Source organism: Daphnia pulicaria, chromosome 1, assembly GCF_021234035.1.
Source record: "Daphnia pulicaria isolate SC F1-1A chromosome 1, SC_F0-13Bv2, whole genome shotgun sequence".
In the NCBI taxonomy this organism is placed as follows: Eukaryota; Metazoa; Arthropoda; class Branchiopoda; order Diplostraca; family Daphniidae; genus Daphnia; species Daphnia pulicaria.
In genome coordinates, this window is record NC_060913.1 from 32,900,145 (window position 1) to 32,918,902 (window position 18,758).

The window sequence follows — 18,758 nt, forward strand, 5'->3', positions numbered from 1 at the left end:
TGCTGATGGGTGTGGTCCCCGGTTTCATGGAGATTTAAAATGAAGACATGTCCAATGTCAACCTTGTAAAAGAAATAGTCCAACAGCTTCACAATGGACAACATTGCAATTACATTTCCCTGTGTCTGGCTGAAGGATGGAGTACTTTTCCAGAAGGCAAAGAAGTTAAATGATGTTGGTTGATAACATTAATTCAAAAGTTTGACGACATAAAGTTTCATTTATTTATTTGATTTAAATTTTTTCAAAATGAAACTGTTTAATCTTTATTACCGCGATAGTTCCTGAATTCGTTAGAACTACGTTTTATTCTTTTAAATGCCGAAGCCACATAAACGTTTGCAGTTTTCATTTTAACTCGAACTTCCTGCTTTGTGTTAGACAACAGCCATCAATCTCTAATGATTACGGTTTACACTCTATTATAACACTTATGTTTTCATCTTGACTATTTTTCTTCATTGGTAAAGATGTGTAGATTTTTCATTAGTCTACTTCATTGTTTTATTTCGAAATCGTCATTAGAAAATTCGAGTCCATCTGCCGGGACTCGTCTTCCACTTTCTCTGTTTCCTGGAAAATCATCGGCTTTCGACTTATTTTCATCAGATCAACGTCGTACGGTTCATAAATACTCGGTTGATCCGCTTCTCGACTCCATTCAGTCTCGATTGATGCTCCGAAAATGTCTTCAATTGTCGCCCGCAACGTTTTGGCGAGATTGCCCCGCACCGCCGCCGTCCGGTTGAATCAGTCGCAGGTAAATTCTGCATTTTCAAACCATTAATTAATTTGAGATAATTGCCTATTAAATCCGTGATAATTGTTATTATTAATTTAATTAGGCAAGAAACATGTTTGGCCGAGGCTTCTTTGATCCGTCTTTCCGTTCAATCATTCGCGACATGGAACGCACCATGAACCATCTCTACCAGGACATCGGGCGTAATAATTTTAATCAGACTATGCTACCAAGAGCCATTCCACATGCGTCCCTCGCCGACAATCAGAAGCCGGTGTATCGCCTGAATGTCGACATGGCAGGATTCAGACCGGAAGAAATTAAAGGTGGAACATTTTATTATTATTATTTTTTAATTCTCATTGGTAGAACATTTGATTTTTTTTCTTAAATTCTCGTTTTAAATTTTGCTCTAAAACATTTTTATTTTCCATAATGTGTTTTAGACAATTTTATCATTAATTGATGAATGTATTTCAGTTTCGCTAAAGGAGAGAATGTTAAATATCCATGCCAAAATGGACCGGAAATCCGACGACGGCAGTCGTTTTTACCAGGAAATCAGTCGCGAATATCTACTTCCTGAAACGTTGAAGATCGAAGAACTCAAATCGATTTTCACCGATGATGGAGTAATGGATGCCACATATTTCATAAATTCGTCACGTTCTAATAATATTTTGTTTTTCCTAAAAAAGGTATTGTGTATCGAAGCGCCGCAACCAGAAGCGGAAAAACCGAAGGAAATTCCGATCGACCGTTGCGAAGTTCCCAAAAAAGAATACATAAAATAAGTCAGTTTTTTTTCAACTTTTTGTTAAAATGTCACCGTTAACGTTAATATGATTTTAAAAATAAAAATAAACAAGATAGAAGAGAAGAAAGAAGATGATTATATTTTCCCAACGATCTGGCAATGTCGGAATAGATGTCAAAAAATTATGTGAAAAATATTCTGTTTTTCTTGGCTCCCGTCACACCCAGCCAGGAATTTGTTCCTATTTTCGTAGTGTTTTCCTTAAAGTTTCCTTGTTTTCATTCCATTCTCCTAGCAATTGAACCTTGTCGCCTCCAAAACGTCTTCAAAGCGACCGAAAATTAGTTTCCAGGAAAGACCTTGGTGCAACACCGAATCGTGTTAATGAATCATTGCTGCTCGAATCAACAAGTACCCTCCTCATTGTTCCTGTAAAACCAACCATATGTATACAAGTTTCCGGCGATTGTGATATGAAACCACCAGCACTCATGGATGATGATGATCAGGTGCTAGAACCCACACATGCTGAAAATGCATTAAGCACTCACGCTGAAGCGAGCAAAATGCTGGAAGCTGCTCTTCAACAAATGGATGGAATCATTGCAGGTCGTTAGCCATTAAATACATCAACAAATCAATAAAATAAATCTTTCTCAAACTATAGGCACTCAACAAGAGCTTAGGAAGCTCTCTGGATCACAAGATTCACACACAGCCCCTAAATCAATCCAAGAAGCCCTGGATCAACTACAGGATGTAGTCGAAATGGTGGGAGCTGACAAGAAGCAAGTCTTCAAATGGGTCATGAATGTTTTTGGACTGGTGAGTTTTTTTTTCCCCACTAGTAATCTCACAACATCCCCCAAACAGCTTCTAGATGAAAGAATAATAGTCGTGTTGTTGAAACATTCAGCCTTGTTGATGTTCATCAGTCTCCCAATCATAGAACTCCAGGGAGTTTCAAATTTAGAATCTTGAGTATATGCCCAGCCCAGAGATAGATCTGCTTAGACTGATCTGATAACCACCACTCTTTCGAAAGGCGTCAGGGAAACGGATTGAGTGTTGGAATTCATTAGACAATGGGCACCGGTGATTTTGAAAAATGCGGAACCCTCACATTGCCGTTGATTAATGATACGTAGTAGCACGTCGTGGGGGGAAAGTACAATTAGTCCAAGAGTTTTAGGGCTCGACGAGAGAAGAGTGTTCTGGGGTAAAGAAGCAACGCATATTTATGAGACGGTCGGGTCTCGCTCTCTACCCTTCCTTCTCATGTCTTACAACGGTAGGTTGCCGTCTGGGGACCTAATGAATATGTGCGAGAGCTTCGGTCCTCCTCGCTGTGTGTGTGTGCGTTTTGTGTCGGTCGAAGGCGCGCGCGGGCGTGCGTCTCCTACTCTCTCTCTCTCCCATTTAGGAGCCACCCAGCTGACTGGCTTTCCACAACAGTCGCTCGCTGCCGATCAGCCGGCCCGGTGGTGTAGGGTCTCAGTTGCTCCGCTTTTCCCCCTTTTTTTTTACTGTGGCACTTGGAAATGTGACATTTTTCCCTTCGTTGTTGATGTGGTCATTCAATCGAAACTCGCTTCCCTCTCATCACCTCACGGCCTTGCTGTCTCACCCGCCTCAATCAAAACGACTTCCATCTCCGTTTCCGTCCAGTCAGCACATCTACGACTGCCCGTATCCGCTGGAAGCCATCAACATGCAATCGGATTATCAGATGAATAAAGATCACCAGTTTGATCGCTCGCTCAACAGCCATCCCGAGTATGAAGCAGTTTACTTGGCCGGCCTACCTCCCCCACCGCCGCCGCCGCCACCACCACCGACTGACAAACCGTGGCAGTGGCAAAACAGTCCCATTTACGGTGCCAATGGCTCGCTGCAATATTACCCAGGATACGCGTCGTACGTGCATCCGGTCGTCGATTCGTGGATGACTTACCGTCCACTTCCGCCGACCGTTACTCCGCCGCCGTACAAGTCTTACAGTATGGAGCGGCTCAATCATCCGTCCGTTGTTTACTCGTTCCGATCGCCAGCCCCGTCTCCCGTTCACACTCCGTCTAGCTCTCCGGTGCTGAGCCGGGCCAGAGGATCTTCCCCTGGCTCAGCCATGGGCCGTCCGGGACAGCCTAATCAGCGACGGGTGGCCGCCGCCCCGCCTATCCCCCCACCAAAGAATGGCGCTGCCTCCAAACCGCCGCGGCCACTTCGAAATCGACCGACTTTGGTGAAAGCCAAAACGATCGACTTTGCCGACGGATGTAATGATGCGGATCCGTTTCAGCCTCAGAAACCCTTGGAAGTTGGCAACAAAATTCCTAGTTTGGACTCGCTTTATGAACAGCTGAAGGCCTTTGCGGCCGCAACACCTCCCCCGTCAGCACCTCTGGCTCCGGCGTCACCGTGCCCTACCACCAGGTCGTCACGGACGATTGATAATCAAATGGCGGCCGATTTGGCCGCCGCCGCTCTGGAGATGGTGGCCAATAGTCCGCTAGTTCGTTCGCGTTCGGCCACCTTTAGCGGCGCTCCCAGTTCATTCGCTTTCAACTCACGACCCAAGGTATTTATAGCGCTGCCCATAGTACTACCTACCCCCATGACATGCAAATTGGCAGATGGAACCATCCTGGCGTTTTTTCTTTTCTTTTTCGGAAGTGATGCCTTTTTTGTGTGTAAGCGGGCGTCACTTTGGCACCGCGGGAGGGCGTTGAATACGGGCACCATCTCGTTATTTTTCACGCCACACCCACACGTTTTTTTTTGGGGTTGTCTTTTCCTTTTTTAAAATCAATTTACTTTGACCTCTTTTTGATGCATCTACCAGTCGTAGTCGTTTTTTTTGGGGGAAGAAATAACAGCTGGCTTTAAGAGTTTTGATTAATTTTGCTATATCAAAATGACTCACATTTCGATTGTGGGATGTATAGCGTGATGGCCAAATCTGGTTCGCTTATTCCAGTCTTCCTATTAAGTGGGCCGTAATGGGTCGGTGGCGTGACACCGGGCCGCCCCGTGAATGTATATTGTGTATCGTTAGTCACTCAAAAACGAAAAAAAGGGAAGAAAGAAGGGCGACATTTAAAAAAGTTATTTCAGGACAGAGAAAGAAAGAGAGAGAGAGAGAAAGGATATTTTGTTTTTGTTGGAACACTATCCTTGCAGCTGAGCTTTGTGTCTTTTTTTACGATTTCATTCAAAAGACTGGGTCCTTTTTGAAATTGCCGCGCGTCAGCCAACCCAGGTCGGGATCGTGCCATTTCCACCGTCGAAAATGCTCCTCCCTTTTCCTCTTGTCAGTTCCAGGTCGATGGATTGGAGTAGGGGAAACTTCGTATCTTGTTGGCACCAGATTGACGACGCACGCACTCTTTGAATGATGCGGGAATAATGAAAATTGAAAACTATTTCTCTCTTTTTCAACGGTCTGCCGGCGACGGAGAATGTCTAATTCCGGACAGTCGGCTCCGATCTCTCCTCTCTCTCTCTCTGCCGAGTACTCGCCGTTTTCGGGTGGCTACGGGTGACTGGAACTGTTGAAACTTGTGGGGCGACGCTCGAGAAGACAATTGGTTGGTGTGGTTACAAACATTAAGAGAGAGACCCCCCTCAAAGATTCCGGAATTCCGCTGGAAGACAAGAGCTAGTGAATTTCATGGACGAGTCTAGGTCACTCAAAAAGCGTTGATTGTGGATAAAGGGGGCAAGACTATTCAAAGAATGAGCCGGCTCGGTTATATATGCGTGTTTCAAACGTGTAGTATATACACGTCGACTCCCCTTTCTCTTGCCCTCCCCTCCCCCACCCAGCAGCCATTCCCCTTATTCTTACTCTCCTCTGAAACGTCTTCACCTTCCGAGAGACCGGAGTGGTTCTAAATTTAAAACCCAATACCAGACTTGCTTTCGGCCTTATCTCGTTGCGTTATTTTCCCCCTCTTCAAAACTTTGTTGGCTGTCGTTTCCGTCGACATACAACAGCGCTGCAATGCCAGATCCCACTGGCTTCTTCAATTCCCTCCCCCGCTCTTCAACACATGCGGATGCGTTCGCCCGAAAATGGTGAACTAGAAAAAAAAAAAAAGGAATAACAAAAAAGAAAAAGTCTTGGGCGTGTGTGTGTGTGTGTGTGGCGTAGTGGTGAGACAGACCGATCCAGTCCGGCCAGACGCGGCCGTTCGTTCAGTTCGTGCGGTCTATTGCGGATCGACTGATCGGCTCGAATGTGTATGGCCATCGCAGGCCCATATGCTATCCCCTTTTCTCTCGCCCTTTTTTTCCCCCACAATTGGGGATTGACTTCTTTGTGGTGTGGTCGCTGTGGTGTTTCATTTGACACGGGTCGACGTGCAGTTGGCCGTGCTCGTTTCACTACCCCGTTATTTCCGTCAGCACTCTAGCAATCTGGTTGGAGACCTAACGACTTTTTGATGAGGCCTCTCGTTAAAAGTGAAACCTTCAACTAGGAAAGCGGATTCAATCAACGGCTCGGCCCAGCAGGGCAGAAAGCATTACGCGCCCGTCATGTTTACCACCGCAGTCACTAAGAAGAAACCCGGACGGGCCGCTCCCAAGATGCGCCATCACGCCAACTCCAAGTCAAGTATCAGCAATCATAGTAGCAGCACTAGCAGCAGTGATGAAGAGTTAGTCATCCGACGGAAGAATTTGCCCAGCGGGAAGAGCGAAGCCGAATTGTCCAGCCGTCATCGACGCCCGTCCAGCCGGTCGAGCGTCGAAAGGGCACACGGTCGCCGTTCGTGCCATCCTCATCCGACGCCGCATCACTACCACGTCCAGCAGACGTACAGTCTCGATCGTTCGCATCCGCATCCCACTCACGCTTCCGGATGGTGTCCTCCTCCGCCTTGGTCGACTTCTCCGTCTCCGTGGCTCTACCCGCCCGCCGAAATGTATCCAGCCATGCAGCAGCAACGTTCCTCGTGCTGTTGTTGCCAGACACCGCCCGTCCCTTGTCAGGTTTACCGATCAAAATAAAATGAATCCATCCATCCATCCATCCATCATGAAAAAATTCTCCCCCCCCCCCCAAAAAAAAAAAAAAACTGGATGGATCTCCCAAATGAGAGTCGGTTAATAAGCAGCTTAGCTCGTCTTAGCCTCCCTCCCATTGCTCTAGAAATGTCTGACAGCGTCGGCCTTTTTGTTGATGTTTTCCGAAAGGAATAAAAACAGAAATTTATGAACATCTTCTTTCTCCCTTTCACCGGATTTCATGTCACCTTTTTTGTGTTGGTTTTGTGTCTATTTACAGCCGGAGATGGACGAGCGCCTCCAACGACTGGAAGGCGATAAAGATTCTCTGCAGATGCAAGTCTCGATCCTGATGGACCAGATAGAAGCCCAGACTGACAAAATTGCGGATTTGGAGAGGACTCTTTCTGACAGGGCCTTCCAATTGCAGAAAGCAGAAGATAACCTTCAAAAGGTGAATACAATTGTGACGTTTCTTACAAATTTTTCATTTGACCAACACAGAGCCATGTCATGAACCACTAGGAAATGTTGTCGCGTTCGGCTGCCGAAACCCGCCAACTGGAGTTGCTCAGCGACATTTCCGGCCTGAAGTTGAGGTATGCCGCCGTGGAGAAGGACAATATGGACTTGCGGGGACAGTTAAAGCGGAGTGAACAAGACATGATCACTTTGGTCAGCCAGGTGAAATCAGTTGTTTCCTACAAATATTTTGTCCAATTAAAAATCAATTTAATATCTCACAGTGTTACACTCTCTGTGGGGCCACACTGGGACCTGGATTTAATAAAAAGGTATTCAATTTAAAATTGAGATAACCCCGATATCCAATGCAATCTATTTTTATTTCGTGAACAGGACATGTTGGAAAATTTGCAATCAATGAATTTGAGGAGTAACGCCACCTCTCCAGCTTCCGTTGTGGGCACTCCGCCTCGCCATCCAGGCAGTGCCACAGCCGAACTTCCACGTCGGGTAATGTTTGTTTGTTTTTTCGAAATTTTATTGAAATAATCAACGATCGACTTCTACCCAATTACCGGGCGACTTCCGCAGGCTTTGCTCTCAGCCAATTCGGCGTCGTCTTTACAGTCGAGCCAGTCGCATCAGGTGTCGGATTCGCCGCGACCTTCCTATATGCAATCGCCCAAGGTAGTGAGAGAAGCTGATTTTCTCTTGTCGTGTACTAGTTGAAATATGTCTGCTCCATTGTTTGTTATTTTCGCCGGGCCAGACTCCTCCTGCCAGCGCCTTCCGCAAATTGGATCAGGATGCCTACAATTCCCTACCTCGTCAGACCAGCACAAACAGCCATCATAACAATAACAACAACAGTCTGTCGTCGGCAGGCAACAACCCGCCAGTAACGGCCAACAAACGTGCCGTGGTGTTTGGTAAACATTTTCAGCTCCCCTCGCTCCGCGTCAACAGCAAACGCAGCACTTCGGCCCCAAATCTAGGTTAAACAGAGAGAATCATTCTCACTCACCGAATGACAATTTTTATTTTTCGTTGGCTTGCCTTTGTAGTCAGAAATATCCGTTCACCGGAAGCGAGTGATGTTAAGTAGTTAAAATTTTTTTTTCTAATTTTTTTTTTTTTTTTAAATTATTGTTGTCATTATTCCATTTTTTATTCTGTCTGGCGCTTCTCAGCTTCCAGTTAGTCAACGATGCTCGTTCCTCCGTAAAGCATGGCCGCTTGTGTTGTTGTTTTTGTTGTTTGCATGGTCGAATGCATGTTTATGATTGTTTTCGTGCCTCAATCGCCAACCATGTCTTGAACATATCTATATTGATCGCTAATATCATTTTCTTAAAAAAAAAAATAACCCACAGCTGAAACGGAGCAAAAACGTCTTCAAGATGAGGCGGCCAGTTCGGCAGAACGGGATGATGTGATGGCCGAGTCATCGTTCAACAGTCCCACATCACCGCATTCACCATCGCTCAACAGCTTCTCAAAGCAGCCGCGTGGAAGTCTTAAGAAAATTTTCGATAAGTAAATACTCGATCAGCTAAAATTTGTTGGAACGTTCAAAGTTGCGATGAATTATTTATTTATTATTAATATTTATTTTTTTGCTTTACTAAGATTAAAACGGGCTAATTCCGGCGCTCTTGAAGGTGATCCGTCGACACCTCTTTCAACCGAAGATTTCCGTCGTGGGGGTACGCTTCGGGCAACAGCGGGGCCACGTTTAGGCTGGAAAAATGGATCTCCAGGTCCAGCTGAAACCATCAAACCTATCCAGGAGTATGTTCTATGATTTTCCGTCGATTTTGATCTCGAGTGTTACTTACTGATCATGACTTCACGAATCATTTAGATCTGAGCTTCCCTTCCTGCAGTGGTCCAGCGACGACATTGCTTCTTGGCTTCACGACATGGGCTTACACTTGTACGTGAGCGAAGTACAGCGCTGGGGTTGTCGTGGCCAACAATTGCTAGAAGTTCCAGTGGCCGAGATCGAAAAGGAGTTGTCCATCAAACATCCACTGCACAAGAAAAAGCTCATCCTTGCCCTAGAAGCTAAAGACCGCGCTCAGGATCCTATGTCACTTGTACCAATCCTCCCGGGTACGAGAGATCTTGGGGGTATCCTTCCAACTACTTTTCTTTATTCCGTGTCTTCCTTGAATAGATTTGCTGAAGCACGCCGGAAAATTGGACCATCAGTGGGCCGTTCGTTGGCTAGATGATATCGGCTTGCCACAGTACAAAGATGCGTTCCTCGAGTGTCGAGTGGATGGCCGAATGCTTCATTTGCTGTCGGTCGACGACCTTTGCACCCACCTAAAAGTGACGAACCTGCTTCACCTCATCTGCATCCGGCGTGGAATCCAAGTCTTGCGCTTGAACGATTACAACCCGAGTTGTTTGCAACGGCGTTCGGTTCCCGAAGATCCGGCTCATCCGACGCCCGGTCAAGTTGCTGTTTGGACGAATCACCGCGTCATGGAATGGCTCAGAGCTGTCGATTTGTCCGAGTACGCTCCAAACATGAGGGGATCCGGTATGACGTGGATGTTCTGGCATAAGCTTCTGTAAGAGTGATCTAACGATTTCTGCACTTTTGAAGGTGTCCATGGTGGTTTGTTGGTGCACGAGGCTCGCTTTAATGCCGAGCTGCTGGCCACGTTATTATCAATTCCTCAGGGTAAGACGCTGCTACGTCGGCATTTGGCCACGCATTTTAATCAATTGGTCGGTCGGGAAGTGGTGCAAGCAAAACGTGAAATGGAAACTTCATCGGCCTATCCTCCTCTGACTCCTGTTGCCAAAGTCAAAGTCAGTTTGTTATTTATTCGTTTTTATCATTGAAAGTGTTTCTGTAATTTTTTGGGTTTCTTTTACTTTACAGATCATAAAGAAATCACAGTTCACGTTAAAACGCCGCAAGGGAAAACCGGACGAATTTGATTCTGATGATTGGGTTTGCCCACCTTTCGATTCGTCCGATCTAGATAATGACAAAATTTCTCCCCCAAAGGTAATTGGTCATTTATAATTCTCACTACGGCACTAAACATAACTTATTGATTTTAAAATTTCATAATAGTCTCCTATGACCAAATCGACCGACTTGTGAAGGGCAGTCGATTGCATTTATCGTCTTGACAATACAAAATTGCAGCAGAAGCTACAGCCGTAGCGAAAAATTTAAGCAGCTTTACTATAATCGATTAAGATTTTCATCCAGATCCTTTTGCATTAGCTAAAGAAGGATGTGGCGTATGCGGTCGCCTTCGAGGCGATGTCACTTTTTGGCTTGAAAAAGTAAAGCTGCGTTTCGTCCCAATTGTTCTTTAATATGGTCTCTCAATCTACGCAATCAATCAAATACAAAGAATACATTTTAAACAAACCTTTCACTTTGTTACAACGTTACTCTCAAAATTAATTTTATCCATAATTCTAATTTTCTAAGATGTGTTGGCTTTTTCCTCGTTATAAAGAGTTCATATTTTAACGATGCAACGCATAGCAAGAATGCTCAGTTAGTTACTCCATTTTTTCTAACTCTGCGGTACCGGAAGTTGTCACGATGAAAATGAGTGAATGAAATATTTCTTGCTGCCGTCGTTTTTTTGGAGTTTGCCAATAATGGTTTGCCAACAACAGTAAAGAACTATAAAGATGAGGAATTTATTTAATTTTGACACAATTTTTTAAAACGTCTATAGTACTAATTTAAAACTTTTTCTAATTAAATCCACTAGAAGTGATGCATTGATTTGTGTGTTTGTGCATGTATATATTTGTGTATTTATCTGGTTAAAATATCAAGTAAATATAACTTCAAAAAAAATCGCGGTCTTTTGTTTTACAATCGATTCCGAGCGCTAGATGGCTACGGGTCGCAAAAAGAAAAAGAGGAGCAGACAACTTTTTTTTTTATTATTGCGGTAAAACGGATTGGCATAGCCGGCAGAGCTAGGATAGAATAATTGCATTCCATTAATGTTCATTGACGGTGTGAGGAGAGCGCAAAGAAATCCATAAAAAGAAAACAAAAATTGGAACTTGCCACCAGGGGATTTTGGGAGGATAGTTACCCATCTGCGAGTGTCAATGCCCGGCAGAAATCGTCGATCAAGTTTGCGACCGTTGATCAAGTTCCCGGAATCATCAAGTGTACAACGTATCATCGAGTAACTGCGATCGCGGGGCCTGTGAATCAAGTGTTTCTGCCGGGACATTTCACTTGCCATAATGGGTAGGAGACGATAATGACGGTATTCTATATCAACAGCAACAGTATACACGACAGCCACTGTCCAGTGCGACTGATGATAGTGCATAGATTTCTTTTCTGGATGCTTTCGCCATTTTCGGTGATGATCACAAAAACTATTCCTCAGTATTTTCTTTCTGTATACATATGGCAATTGAAATGTCCCGCCAGAAACACTTGATCCACAGCCGCCGCGATCTGAGTTACTCGATGATAGGATGTACACTTGATGATTCCGGGAACTTAATCAACGGTCGCAAACTTGATCGACAATTTCTGCCGGGCATTGACACCCGCAGATGGGAAACTATCCTTCCAAAATCCCCCCTGGTGGCAAGTTCCACATTTTTTTCCCTTTTGATGGATTTCTTTGCGCTCTCCTCACACACACACGTCCACCTCACCTTGCAGAGTCTACGGGATATTACAGGCTACGGAAAATAAAGAGGGCGCAAAGAAAATAAGGAGAGCGCAAAAAAATCCATAAAAAGAAAAAAAAATGTGAACTTGCCGCCAGGGGGGATTTGGGGAGGATAGTTTCCCATCTCTGTGTGTCAATGCCCGGCAGAAATCGTCGATCAAGTTTGCGACCGTTGATCAAGTTCCCGGAATCATCAAGTGTACATCCTATCATCGAGTAACTGAGATCGCGGCGGCTGTGGATCAAGTGTTTCTGCCGGGAAATTTCAATTGCCATGTATACATTCCCTGTCGGGTGTTGGCGATGATAATTTATCAAAAGAAAAACAAAAAGGGATGATTATTTCTCCTAAAAATAACCTCCCCTCCCCCATCAAATGTATTAGAATTGTAGGAGAGCAGGTACCTGTTGGTCGGCCCTGATCGACACAATAACAGGAGAAAGACGGTCCGAACACAATCAAGTGAATAAATAAAAAGTACAGTACACCCAACCCGACCCAACCGAAGATGAGCGGTAAATGCGAGTGGAGTACAGGTATATCCATCAGTCGTCAGCGAGAAAATTACCCGATGTGCATGTGCAGTAGGTGTATACATACACTCGAGGTATATCGTGTTTGCTGCAACCCTCAAGCCAACAAATTAGGTCAGTGTTTTTTTAAATTTTTCTTCTCTTCTCTCGTGTTTCAACGAGTGTTCGACCGAGTCAACAAATTCGGTTTCCGATTTGACGAAACTGTTTTATAAAAATTATATGGTAAGTGAAATGTCCCGGCAGAAACACTTGATCTACAGCCGCCGCGATCTCAGTTACTCGATGATAAGATGTACACTTGATGATTCCGTGAACTTGATCAACGGTCGCCAACTTGATCGACGATTTCTGCCGGGCATTGACACTCGCAGATGGGAAACTATCCTCCCAAAATCCCCCCTGGCGGCAAGTTCAAAATTTTTTTCTTTTTATGGATTTCTTTGCGCTCTCCGCGATACGTAGCAATTAACTGACAAAAAAAAAAAAATAAAAAAAAAATAACACACTGATTCACAAAATCCAATTTGTATTGGGAAAACACACTTTCAGTCGATACAGACAACCAAAACAACGGCAGAAAATGGTGGACATCGAAACTATTGTAACGACCTCTCCATCTCGCGGAGAGCGGGTCGTACAAATAACACAAGCGAATAAATGACACTCGGGGCTTCCCACAATTGCTGAATGTATTCTGGATTTCTAAGCTTAAGAGTACATAAATGAGATAAAGAGTTAAACGCGGGACATACCGATATTGCCGGAGGCCGATGACACGGGAAAGGAAGGGAAGTAGAGTGAGAACACGGCACAAAAGAATACACGGACGATAACTGCACGACGGCAGACGTGCGTACACACACGGCACAATAAGCGCAAATGCGCACACAAAACAGACACGGAGGTAAAGAAATAGAAATGGGCAAGATAACTCGTAATTGGCACTGAACTGGGTTAACTGAAGAAGAATAGGGAAAAGTGAAAGGAGTCGATAGTAACTAGCTAATCAGAAATTAGGGAGAGCTCTACGAACTGGTCGGAGAGTCGAACAAGACTAACTAACTGTTCGTCGCACATTTGCGACGAAACTTTGCATACAGCTGGGCCCGTCTGGTCCAGCGACAAAGGCACATTAGTCACTAATAATCGCCCTGTGTAAAGGGTACCCCCAAATACGTTGACGTGTGAAACGATCACTTGTCAATATTATTCTGGGGTAGGCCTAACACTATGGGAACTAACACATTAACACACAATTTATGGGTGGCTCTAATTCTAAAGTGGTTGATAATATTACTGGCGCCGGACGGCGTCAGGTTGCAGCATCTTCAGCTGTTGCGGAGCGACGCTTCGTTACATCATCCCCCGGCCCGTTGGATTACGTCCCGTAATCCCAAGTTCAATGTCGTTTTCGCGGTTACTGGAGGCTCTTGTCGGGATCCGTAGAAGACTGCAGAATTTCCAGATAAGGCCGCAGCATCCGCAAGCGATGCAGACACGGATTGAGACGACGGCTATTATGATTACTGCTCCGATATAAAGGAAGTTAGTCAGCTGGTCGAGCCACGATGTTTTAGCTGCGGCGTCGGCTACTGTTCCTAGCACTGTTGCTGTGCTCGGGATGTGGGCGGGTGAATAATTCCCGGCCGAATGCTCGTTCATGGCCGCTGCGATGTCGGCCATAATATTCATATGATCTATGATCGTGTCACTGTACGCCGGGTTGCTTTGATGTGCGTAGTCGAAATATTTAACTTCGTCGTATCGAAATGAGTGGGCTAATGTTTGTAGCGGGAGCACTATTTTTGCTTCGATCGGGACCCAGGTATTGTCGCGGTACCCGAACGGTTTGTTGTTGAAATTCACGAAACCTTTCGTCCAATAACACGGTGAGAACGGGACAAGTTCCCAACCGTCTAAGTTGATGGTAAAATTTTTGTATTTTGGCTGCGGACCACACGAAGTTATCTCGATATCGAAGGTCACGTTATGTGGTGTGCATGTAGTCATTACAGCGGTTTTCCCGAACGCGTTTAGTTTGGCGCACGCCGGTAGGTTGAGTTGGGATGCGGCTAACCAGCCGTTGTACTGGGCAGTTGAGATTGCTCGTTCGTGAGCCGCCTTCCGGGAGTCGCACTGAAGAGAAGCGATTGCGTGAGCGAGCTCGTTTTCGTGATCAATAATTTTGTCACGCATGTACTGGAGATTTGCTGTGACGTCCACTTTGTCTATTTCTGGAGTATGTTTGTGGATGTCTTTCAGCGAGATGTTGGTCGGCTTGACTGGTACCGTCACAACGTAAATGTCTGGCTGACCAATTACGTCGAACGCTCCCGTTTTTCGTGCACACTGCTGGTGCGTTGGTATACACCTTGGGTTGAGCACCAGGTGGAACACTAGTTCGTTGTCTTCATCGGTAAGACGGTATTTTCCGGGAATCCCGATAAATTTTAATGCTGCAATTCCGGTCTCTAGCACGCGGGCTTTTGGGTCCGAGGTTTGCGTGTATGTCTTGTCCCATATGAGTGTCAAGTGGTTGTGCATCAGGCCGCCAGTTGTCGCTGATGCCGTTCCTATTGGTGTGGAGAATTCACTGCCTTCCGTTTGTTGATATAGCGGCACTTTTTCAAGGACACAATTTACTTTTTCTGTTATAATTGTTTGCAGCCAATATCCACTTTCACTAGGCTCTTCGTCGAACACATATTTATTTTCTTTTAACACCATCAATTGTTCATTGCACCGATGGCTTTCGTACATAATTTGGCATTCTGTGAATGAAGTATCCAGCGCCACTTTGTCGGTCACGATCACTACTAATCCGAAAAAGTCGACTGATATATGTTTTTGAATTTTCCATCGGGCACATAATTGTCCAGGGAATTTCGCCTCGGCTCGTCTTTCGGTGTATACGGAGTATTTGACCGTGAGGGAGGAAGAATGATCTTCCTCTGGTCTGCAATCTTCGTCCGAGAATTGGAGAATTCCCATGTGTAATGGCTTGGTGCAGTCACACACGGTTGCATTCAGGGCCAGTGGTGACGGCATGCATAGGCCTAGGAATAGAATGATTTGGGCCAGCAACATGATGCTGTGGCACGGTAAAGATGGAAGAGGAAACATAGGAATATGGTAATGGTAAAGACGACACACGAATAGGTAACAAAAAAAAGAAAGAGAACATTAAACATTCAGCATGTGGGTTTTTTTGTTTGTTTTGCCTTTTTTTGTTTACTAAATTCTAGCCTCTAGCAATAAGGAAAGGGAAAGCACGGAAATATATGGAAAGGAAAGCATGGAAAATATATGGAAAGTAAAGGCATGGAAAATATTAAAAGCAAGGGGAAAAATTTAAAGATGGTAGTGCGAGGGTTGAAAGAGGGGGGGATAAGCGCTAGTATGGGGTTGGAGATAGGGCAATACGCCAGTTTTCTGTGTAGCGGCGACTATCGGCCGTGTGGGGCAGGAGGGTTTGTTCTCTGGAGGGGAGCGTGTTTTAATACTGCTCTTTATTCTTTTTATTATTTTTGTATCTGAATTTTCGGAGGTATTATTATTATTTTTTTCATGGCACGCTTATTTGTTTTGATTTGGTGAAGGGAGAAAAGAGAGTTAGAATGATTGCTTGTTGTAAATAAAAAAACGCAAAAATAATATAGAGCTAGGTTTTGAGTGAGACGGAGGGAAAACGCAAACTAAATTTAATGTCCTTTTTGAATTCTGGGAGGGGGCTGGGGATTAGGGTCGTGTGGGGTGTGGGTGGAATGGCCGAGGTGGCGACAAGTTGCCTGCGGCATGGTCGCTGGTGTGAGTGCGTAAATGGCGACTACATGTGTTTTTTTTATATAGGGGAGGGAATTCCCTGTTTTGGGGATATCCCTTTTTTAAAACTGGGGAACCTCCACAGTCGTGGGAATCCCCTTCAGTTTATATTTTTATTTATTAGTTACTCTTTTATTTGACCTTTTTTATTTTTTACTCTATCTTTCGGTTATTTATTTATAGCTATATTTTTCTTATACGTTTACTTCTAAAGGAAAATACAAATTTGTTTTTTTTTAATTATTTTATTGTATCTATGGGAACTACCTCGGCCAGTCGGGGTTTTCTTAAAGGATGGATAAGGAGGGCTGAAGGAGAATGAAAGGGAAGAAATAGATCGATAGAGCAAATTGGGAAGGGGAAACACATATACGAAAAAAACATAGTTAAATGTGGATCGCACTACACAGAGAGGGGAAAAACTTGTGGAAATAACAAAAAAAAAAAAGATTTGGCCGATCTGCGGGGAGATAAGGGAATTAGACATTTCCCCAATCGAAATTCGGGTCAGCGACGTGGCGAACGGGCGCGGCTTGTTCTTCCTCTTGGCTTGTTGGTGGACAATCCCAGCTTTCTGGCGGTGGAGAAGGCGTTCTGCGATACAGCGGGTCAATGTCCAGTATTTCTTCCATGATGGTCTTGGCGAAATCCCAGTCCTGCATCTCGATTACATGTTGCAGTTTTCTGGACAGGTGAAGTGTCTGCCTGTCTTTCACCTCGGTCGTCTGTCGATTCAGGGCGTCTTTTGGTCGCTCCCCCGGCTGAATGATGACGGACGTCGCCATCGGGTACGCCGAGTAAAAATCTCTCACATACTGTTGCTGGCAGTCCTCTGCCGATAGTTCGGATGGCAGCTCGACGACTCGTCCGTCGGGGCTTCTCAGCGTCCGTTGTTTTCGCCACTCTTCTCGTGCCGCAGTGAGTAGCGGCAAATCGGCTGTTCCATCTTCTCGGAGGAGGTTTCCCTCGAATACAATTTTTCCGGCCGCTCTCCTGTCCATCAAAGTTTGAGCGTACTTTGCTAAGAATTCGGCGGTGTTAGGCTTTAACATTTTCTCGGACATTTTCTCGGACGTTGAGATGCTGAGTGGAGAGTAGATAGTGACTGAGTAAGAGTGGTATTGTGTTGGTCGCTGGGGTTAGTATTTATACAGTTTTTTTGTTTTTCTCCGACCAATAGGGTTTTTCCTAATTTTCTTGGCGTCTTTGTCCATGTCAAGCTGGTCCAGTTGGTTTTCATCTGCTCCGTCGGCGTAGCGTACGGGCCTACGACGGATTCTTTTCCCCAGCTGTTCCGTTTTATTGCCCGGCGTTGAATTTTCATTTAAGTTTCCATTTGTCGTGTCCGTTGGTGGGTGGTGGGTTGGATTGGGAGGGTTGGGGTTTTTGGCTACCTGCTCCGTTTGAGCGGGTGGGGTGGAAGGGTTAACTGGGTGGGCTGATTTTTTTGGGCGACCAACTTTTTTCTTGACTTTATTGGGTGACGCAGATGTTGATGGTTCAACTCCGGTTTCGGCAGGTTGAATTGTTTCTTCTTCATTCGTATTTTCTTGTAGCGTTTCCGTGACGTCTTCTCTTACATCTTCTTTCCCACGGATGATTTTATTTGTCTCGTTGTCACTGTCTGCGCTACAGTCGCTGCAAGTTTCCCAATCAGATTCGTTTTCTATATCACCGCTAGTGGCGCAAGTGGCGCTGCTGTTGTTTTTGGCGCGCTGCGCTTTTTCATTTGGATCTTTCGCGGTCTGCGTATCTGTCTCCGTAGTAGCTCTATACCAATTGCCGACATCGAATGTGGATTCAAATGCTGGACATGGCTCTTGTCGCCAGAGCATTGTTTCGAATAATGGTTTTACACGGTTTACGTGAACACGTTGGGTTACATATGAACTATCGGCTATATCTACTGTCTTGTTTGCATACACTTTAATGATTCTGTAAGGGCCTTTATATTTTGAAGTAAATTTTTTACTGTCACCCGTTTTTACTACACGGATATCTAACAACACTTTGTCTCCTACTTTATATTCGTTTTCGTTTGCGCGTTTGTTGTATTGCGCTCTTTGTCTTTCTCTTGCCTTTCCGCTTTCTTCCGCCACCCTTTGAAATGAATAGCGAAGGCGGTTGACCAGTTCTCCCACATAGTCCGATGGGGATTTGTCCGTTTTGGGGGCTGCCTCGAGAAATTTATTTATTGGTATGTTAGGGTCCCTTCCGTGTACAATGTAGTAGGGGGATTCCTTTGTTGATGAATGTATGGAGGAACGATAGGCGAAAAGGAGAGGGTCGAGTAAATCCTCCCAATTTGAATGTGCGCCGTCAACCAGCTCTTTTCTTAACATTGTCGTGAGCGTGCGGTTGAATCGTTCAGTTTCGCCATTGCTTGCTGGATGATACGAGGTCGTGAATTTCTGTTTCATTTGTAACTTGTGGCAGAAATATCGAAATAAATTCGATGTGAAGTTGGTCCCGCGGTCAGAAACAATTGCTGTCGGCATTCCGTGTCGTGTCACGACAGTGTCAAATACGCATTGGGCAGTCGTGAGTGCTTTCTGATCTTTTAGCGCTACTGCTTCCACCCATCGTGAAAAATAGTCAGTTATCACGAGGATGTGTTTATTTCCTTGATTGGACGCGGGAGTTATCGGGCCTAAGAAGTCGATCCCGATGACTTGAAATGGAGCTTTGGCGAGCTCGTGCGGATGTAAATATGCTTTCAACGTTGATTTGG

General features: G+C 45.0%; 2 protein-coding genes across 5 annotated transcripts; both read left to right on the plus strand.

The window, feature by feature from the left end:
- The first annotated feature begins 70 nt into the window (after nt 1–70).
- Nucleotides 71–1,613, plus strand: LOC124321150 (alpha-crystallin A chain-like). The gene is made up of 4 exons (XM_046784063.1): nt 71–760; nt 846–1,068; nt 1,223–1,374; nt 1,441–1,613. Exons 1-4 carry the CDS (start codon nt 686–688, stop codon nt 1,534–1,536), a joined length of 546 nt encoding a protein of 181 aa, XP_046640019.1. The 5' UTR covers nt 71–685; the 3' UTR covers nt 1,537–1,613.
- A 93-nt stretch (nt 1,614–1,706) lies between these two features.
- LOC124321149 (liprin-beta-1-like) lies at nt 1,707–10,384 on the plus strand. 4 transcript variants are annotated; one of them, XM_046784062.1, is made up of 15 exons: nt 1,707–2,108; nt 2,167–2,324; nt 6,790–6,963; nt 7,035–7,193; nt 7,256–7,303; nt 7,368–7,484; nt 7,566–7,661; nt 7,744–7,969; nt 8,348–8,510; nt 8,604–8,765; nt 8,839–9,089; nt 9,154–9,525; nt 9,592–9,800; nt 9,874–10,002; nt 10,072–10,384. In XM_046784062.1, the coding sequence occupies exons 1-15, from the start codon at nt 1,973–1,975 to the stop codon at nt 10,099–10,101; spliced, it is 2,430 nt and encodes an 809-aa protein (XP_046640018.1). In that variant the 5' UTR covers nt 1,707–1,972; the 3' UTR covers nt 10,102–10,384. The 4 variants fall into 4 exon arrangements, with proteins under 4 accessions (XP_046640018.1, XP_046640015.1, XP_046640016.1 ...); XM_046784059.1 differs by lacking the exons at nt 1,707–2,108; nt 2,167–2,324 and adding an exon at nt 2,379–4,077; XM_046784060.1 differs by lacking the exons at nt 1,707–2,108; nt 2,167–2,324 and adding an exon at nt 2,380–4,077 and having other exon boundaries at nt 7,744–7,903.
- The last annotated feature ends 8,374 nt before the right edge of the window (nt 10,385–18,758 follow it).